Raw genomic sequence first — 7350 nt, 5'->3', positions numbered from 1 at the left:
AGGGCTAGATTTGGGGAAATTAAACCAAATTTTAGTCTCATTGCATATAAATTAAGATGCAATGGTTGTAAGTGCAGATCCATCTTAACCCTTGTACAGCAGCTATTTCTCAGTCTAAATTAACCAGAAAATTATTGATGTTATGAATGCAAATATGAGTATGAATTCGTGTCTGTGTGTTTGTGTATATGTATTCTCAGTCTGAGGAGAGTTTAGATAAAAAGTACTATCTGTACTTTAACTCAGGCTTTATATCATCAAAGGTCATTTGGTTCACCACCTGCTTTCCACAATACACAACTTGACCAGCATTGAAAATGTTACCTAGCTTGCAAGAAATATCTGCAAGAGGAACCACCATTCCATGTATCGAGATGTTGTGAGAACCTCTGTTATATGTGTTTTATTCAAATTATGTATTAATAATTTCAATCCATTTTAAAGTATCTCTAAATTAAGTTAGTGGTTTATATTATTTGGTAATATTATATATGTGTGCATATAGACAAAATGTTCATATTCTCCTGCCTTTTCTTCCACATTTGTTGCCTGAAATGCATTCTATTGGCTTTAGATATAATAAATATAGATATATTTCTGTTTTATAATGTTTGAAACTTTTTAAATAAATCACTTCTTTCACAAGAGTATGTGTGATATATATGTGTGTGAATATATAGGTGAGGGTGTGTACACACATAGACACCTACACTCACACCACCTTTTCCAAAAGAATTAGAATCACTTTGGTGTTCATTTAGTAATGGTTATTTCAGCTTCTCCATGTCTTGGTTTTTTGTTGCACTGTAGATCTATTGTAGAGAAGAGAAGGATTTAGGGGTAGTGATTTCTGACAGTCTCAAAATAGACTGGAGGACAGAAGGAAAAGGGGGGACATGATTGAAACATTTAAATATGTTAAAGGGTTAAATAAGGTTCAGGAGAGAAGTGTTTTTAATAGGAAAGTGAACACACGAACAAGGGGACACAATCTGAAGTTAGTTGGGGGAAAGATCAAAAGCAACATGAGAAAATATTATTTCACTGAAAGAGTAGTAGATCTTTGGAACAAACTTCCAGCAGACGTGGTTGGTAAATCCACAGTAACTGAATTTAAACATGCCTGGGATAAACATATATCCATTGTAAGATAAAATACAGGAAATAGTATAAGGGCAGACTAGATGGACCATAAGGTCTTTTTCTGCTGGCAGTCTTCTATGTTTCTATCCTAAGATAAAATACAGAAAATAGTATAAGGGCAGACTAGATGGACCATGAGGTCTTTTTCTGCCGACAAACTTCTATGTTTCTATGTAGTGGACTGATTAAAACAATTTAAATATTTCTTCAGCAATGCACATAATATCAAAAATACTATATAAAGATTACTAATCCCTCCCTGCTTTCACAGTGACTATTCAGAAGTTTGTGTCATTATTTTCTAGGATATTACCAAAGTAGTAACACCACAGGGCAATTCTGCAATCCAATTCCATTAAGAATTGTTTTCTTGGCATAGCCAAGGACAAATACAACAAAGGAACTCTATACTGTATTATTATGCATGTTATGAGCAGCAAAACTAGCCTTTGCTCAGAAATGTAAGGATAAAAAGATACCTTCAGAAGAAGTAATAACTAAGATATTATCTTGTGCTGAAATGGATAGGTTGACATTAGAGCTCAAGGAGAAGAACGAAACAGATTATTTTGAAATCTGGAATGAATTGTATAAATGGTTGTAATCAAGAAGGAATGCTAGGATAAGTAATAAGGGAAAAGTTGAAAAGTTAGGAATGTGCTAGTATTTTTTGAAAGACAGTACAGTGGTACCTCGAGATACGAGTTTAATTCGTTCCGGACCTGGGCTCTTAAGTCGAGCAGCTCTTATCTCGAACGACTTTTCCCGATAGGAATTAATGTAAATAATTTTAATTGGTTCCAGCCCTCAAAAAACTCACAAAGTTAGTCTAAATTATGCAGAAAGACATGTTTTTAATGAAGAAATGTACATGTACATATAAATGAATAATGAAGTTTCTTTCACTTAACTTGTAAACTTTCTTAAACTTTTAAATTTACATATGTTCAACTTCTCTGCCACCCAATCCTGTAGGACAGAGGTCCCCAACCCTTTTTGCACCAGGGACCGGCTTTAAGCGATCAAGAGAGGAATGGGTGAATGAATGGACGGAGGGTGGGAAGGAAGGAAGGAAAGAGGGAAGGGACAGGAACAGAGGAAGGAAGCAAGGAAACTTATGAAAGGGGAGAGTAAGAGAGGAATGAGTGAAGGGAGGGAGGGATGGAAGAAGGTGGGAAGGAGAAAGAAAAGAAGAAATAGAGGAAGGGAAGGTAAAAGAGAGAAAGAAAAAGAGCAAGAAAGAAAGAAAGAAAGGGGGAAGGGACAGGAACAGAGGAAGGAAGCAAGGAAACTTATGAAAGGGGAGAGTAAGAGAGGAATGAGTGAAGGGAGGGAGGGAGGGAAGAAGGTGGGAAGGAGAAAGAAAAGAAGAAATAGAGGAAGGGAAGGTAAAAGAGAGAAAGAAAAAGAGCAAGAAAGAAAGAAAGAAAGAAAGAAAGAAAGAAAGAAAGAAAGAAAGGGGGAAGGGACAGGAACAGAGGAAGGAAGCAAGGAAACTTATGAAAGGGGAGAGTAAGAGAGGAATGAGTGAAGGGAGGGAGGGAGGGAAGAAGGTGGGAAGGAGAAAGAAAAGAAGAAATAGAGGAAGGGAAGGTAAAAGAGAGAAAGAAAAAGAGCAAGAAAGAAAGCTGCAAGCACCCCCCCGAGCCCCCCAGGCCGGCTGCAACCTTTTAAAACACGCGCGCCGCTTCGCAGCTGTCTCCTGAAGCCGAACGCGGAAGTTAGCGTTTGGCTTCAGGAGACAGCTCCTTGGCGCTTGTATCTCGAATTTGGGCTTGTAAGTTGAACAAAAATATCTCTCCCCTCCCAGCTCTTATCTCGAGTTGCTCTTAAGTAGAGCAGCTCTTATGTCGGGGTTCCACTGTACTGTACTGGAATATTATAGTTACAATGTATAAAATTGAAAAAATTGGGTTTATTTTGAAAGTTGATAGATTGTACAGTATTTACTGTTTACTACTGAATGGAATTGTTTAAACCTGGGAAGTTTCATCATCAATGTTTTAAATTATACTATTAAAAACATTTTGTATATATAGAATTCTTTTCTTAAATATGTTAGTTATTTCCAAAAAGTCAGCTATTTTATTTTTCAGTAGCTGCATTTGAAGAAATAATTTTCTTATATATAAATGTGCATGGCCATCCATTTTCCATGTAACTCTTGCAGGCTAATAAAGGATTAGAATATCAGAAATATGACATAATTCATACAAATGCATTGTACATTACATTACAATCCTAACCCTCTCTTCAACAGCGTCATGTAGATTTGAATAGAAGCAGGGAAAGAATGCAAGGCACAGCAAAGGTTGTAGTAATCAGAGAGTAGTGTGGGATAGATGTTAGCATTTCTCAAACCCTGATCACATCGCCACAGCAACAAGGCAAACAGATGCACTGTAGAACTCACAATACCCTCAATAATTTTTATGTAAACATCCCGGAGTCTGTTCAATAGTGAGATGGGCAATGTATAATTTTGATTAACAAAAATAAATAATCCAGATCAAGTCCATGGTGGCCATGAACTGCCACATTGCTTCATTCTTCAAACCTAAAAATTGAGGTTGAAATCTCCCTCTATTATAAAGCTGGAAAACTCTACCAACAATCTATACAGAGTTGAGCTGCTAGGACTTGTGGTACAGTACAGACATAAAGCATGTGATGTTTTTGAAAAGTTGCCTGTTAAGTCTATTACTATTACTTAACTACTTCCCATATTGCTACCAACAGTGGGGGTTCCCCCACTTGTATTGTGCACACTTGTATTGTGTTACGCTTCCATAGCATTTCACAAACGAAAAAGAGAAGTTAAATAGAATTAGCTCAACTGTGATGCTCTTTCTATTTGATTATTATCTAGAGAGAAAAGAATGCAATCATTAGAACGAAAGCAGTGTTCCCTCTAATTTTTTTTTTGGGGGGGGGCGGAAAAGTATAGTGTCTGAGCGGCAGTCCCTTCGGGACTGGGCGGCACAGAAATAATAAATAAATAAACAAACAAACAAACAAAAAACCCACCCTGTTTTGCCTCAGAGAATTTCAAAATAAAATACTGTACTGTGTGTCTATAACAGGGAGCTCATCATAGGGCAACTCTATCAATATCAAAATGCCACTTAAATAGTTGAGCTAGTTTCAAACTAGATTTTGATTTTCTTTCTCTCTTCCTTACTCCCATTCTTTTTCTTTCTCTTTTCCTTCCTCTCTTTTTTCTATCTGTTTCTCTCTCTTCCTCTCTTCCTCTCTCTCTCCTTCCCTCTCACTCTTTCCCTCTCGGCTTCTGGGCAGGTTTGGAAAACTCTGAGTTGATGATGATTTTTAAGTGAGCGATTGCTCACTGCTCAGCTTAGAGGGAACTATGAACGAAAGGGAAAAAATATGAAACTGGTCCTGTCCAGAGTATCATTCTATTAAAGTCCTCCTTTAGAAGATACGATAGAGGACTAGCTCCTTTCCATTATTATAACAATAGAACTGCTGATTGCTTTGGGGAATATAGATGTTGCATAAATCAATATGTTGCTGTATTTATAAAACATACAAGCTGTTCTTGCATATGTTTTGGTGCCTTATCCAATCACAAGCATTAAATACCTAGCTAAACCAGTTGGGATACAATTCCCAGAATATCTAGCAAAGCTATGCCAAAGAATGAGAATGGAGAAGTCTGTTCTAATACATTTCAATGAGCTCTTACACTATACCTAAGGTGTACTACGTATAAGGGGCTTTCCATTTAAATGCAACAGAATATCATATAATGTATTTATGAGGATGACATGTGATGACTTGTAACATAATGATTGAGAAGTCTTTTAAATGTTTCTTACTCCACTTGCCTTGTATCATTCAGCACTTTGTTAACAAATTATGAAGCTTCTTCCTAAAGCGCATAATAATTAATCACTCTTCTCCTCTATTTTTCCTGCAAGCAAATAGTATTTTTGTTACTGGCTGAATAAACATGGAGATTCAGGCACTAACTTGAAAGGTTTTCTTTAAAGGTCTTTATTTAGCTGCAGCCTGCAATTTTTATTTTATTTTTATGATTGCTGTTGTGACACTGCTTAGGGGAGTTCATGTTGAGAAGCCCTTTCTGTTCTTCTGCATTCATAAATCTCTTCCTCCCTCTGGTATTTTAATAGATCTTTATGATTCATTCTCATTATTATTTTTTCTCCTTCAGATGCTGATGGACGTCCAGTCAGATGCTTCCTTCTAGACTTCACACCTTCATTTGTTTGGTAGCAGAATACAAAGTGGTCATTGCGGGAGGACAAGAAAAACATCTGGGCGTTGGGTTTTGGGCTGGACTGCAAGTCAGCGTGATACCTTTTGCTTTTCATTAGTTGGGCAACCATGGAGACTCTGTCCCAGGACATTCTGCTGGAGTGTCAGATTTGTTTCAATTACTACAGCCCACGGAGGAGACCCAAGTTACTGGACTGCAAGCATACTTGTTGCTCCGTTTGCCTTCAGCAGATGAGGACCAGCCAGAAGGACCTGAGGTGTCCATGGTGCCGAAGTATCACTAAACTCCCACCTGGGTTATCTGTCTCCCAGTTGCCAGATGATCCGGAGGTCGTTGCCGTGATTGCAATTCCCCACACTTCAGAGCACACTCCAGTCTTCATCAAACTTCCTAGCAACGGGTGTTACATGTTGCCCTTGCCCATCTCCAAAGAGAGGTCTCTATTGCCTGGAGACATTGGCTGCCGTCTCTTGCCAAGCAGCCAACAGAAGTCTCTCACTGTGGTCACCATCCCAGCTGAGCAACAACCATTGCAGGCTGGGATGCCGCAGGTTACAGGAGACGAGGAGCAAGACCAGAGGGGCATTGTGAAAAGCTCCACCTGGTCGGGGGTTTGCACTGTCATCCTGGTTGCCTGTGTCCTAGTTTTTCTTCTCGGTATTGTCCTCCACAACATGTCATGTATCTCCAAACGTTTCACTGTGATCTCCTGCGGCTGAAAGAAGGGCTGCAGCCAGCTCCTCTCGTGAGCTAGATTTAGGGGTTTGGGAGGGTGGTGTTGATGGTGACGGGGGCCAGGAGGTGAAATGCTGTCACATGGACTGAATCATTGATGCCAGGCAAGCTGGTTGACAGTCCAGAGTCTGCTGTAAAAAGTAGGACAGCAAGACCCACTGATATAGAGTGTGAGGCATATCCGGTGCTTCTCTGCTGGTGACGATATCGAAAAAGACTGCATGCATACTCACTTAACAAATGATCTGTAGTCTATAATGATTTCATCATGTTATGAGATTAAAGATGTCTATTTAGCTGGTTCTACTGTACAGGTCATGATCTCTCCCTTTCTTTCTCTCTGTTTCTTCAGAGTAGTTGATTTGCAAATGAAAATGCTGTATGTTCAAGTAGAATTAAACATTGGAATGAAGGCAGTCAGTCTACCCAGTGTTCTCCAGACATAGCAAAAATGTAATTCTCTCTTTATTTTTCAATAGCAGCAGGGAAAATTAAGAAATGTAATCATTTAGGCCATGAGGACTTTTTTTTTTTTGTATCTTTCAAATTGCACATTCATGAAGATGGTTTAAAAAATTTGTCCCACAGGTATAGAAAGGGAACATTTTTTTAAAGTATTGAAAATCTTCTAGATGTAATATATGTGTATGTTTATGCTCAATCTCTTTTCTTCTGTAGTTTAAATGATTTTGTTTGTTTGTTTTTTTTATTAAAAAAATTGAAATGAGACCATAAGCATAATAGCAATAAAGGAAGTTAGGAAGGTTATCTAGATGTCTGGCCAAAATGATTGTCTCTGTGTTCTTCTGTCAAACACTATTTGAATATGTAAGCTCTCAAAACTCTCAAAACGGTACGTCACATGATTCAGAATTAGCAGAGATCATGTTATCCAAGAGAGAATATGTTTACTGAAATGGCAGAATTAATGTCTTTTATTAAAGTTTCTTATCATCCAGAAATGCAAGTTGGAGTTACCTTATCAATGGAGACATAATATAATAGCTGTGTTTGTAGATGCTTATTTATTATTGCAGCTGTGAGACACTGGTGGACACTATGGCTATAGATAAATAGCCATAGTAGATAAATCTATATTGCGCTATCCCTTGTAATGAATGGCTTTATAATGTGAAAATGTTGCCATTACAAAAGTAGATAAGAGGGCAAAACAAGGGCATTAAGTAGTCAAATGAATGATAATTATCCAA

General features: G+C 37.9%; 1 protein-coding gene across 1 annotated transcript; it reads left to right on the top strand.

The window, feature by feature from the left end:
• Positions 1–5418: 5418 nt before the first annotated feature.
• RNF152 (ring finger protein 152) lies at positions 5419–6907 on the top strand. Its single transcript, XM_070747128.1, has one exon. The coding sequence runs from the start codon at positions 5512–5514 to the stop codon at positions 6121–6123; it is 612 nt and encodes a 203-aa protein (XP_070603229.1). The 5' UTR covers positions 5419–5511; the 3' UTR covers positions 6124–6907.
• The last annotated feature ends 443 nt before the right edge of the window (positions 6908–7350 follow it).

Source organism: Erythrolamprus reginae, chromosome 3 (genome assembly GCF_031021105.1).
Source record: "Erythrolamprus reginae isolate rEryReg1 chromosome 3, rEryReg1.hap1, whole genome shotgun sequence".
In the NCBI taxonomy this organism is placed as follows: domain Eukaryota; kingdom Metazoa; phylum Chordata; class Lepidosauria; order Squamata; family Dipsadidae; genus Erythrolamprus; species Erythrolamprus reginae.
The sequence above is the reverse complement of the archived record's forward strand: the minus strand, read 5'-3'. Positions and strand labels throughout refer to the sequence as shown.

What these genes read in the sequence shown, in the direction of transcription:
- RNF152 (XM_070747128.1), top strand. Translation starts at nt 5,512, where the DNA reads ATGGAGACTCTGTCCCAGGACATTCTGCTGGAGTGTCAGATTTGTTTC.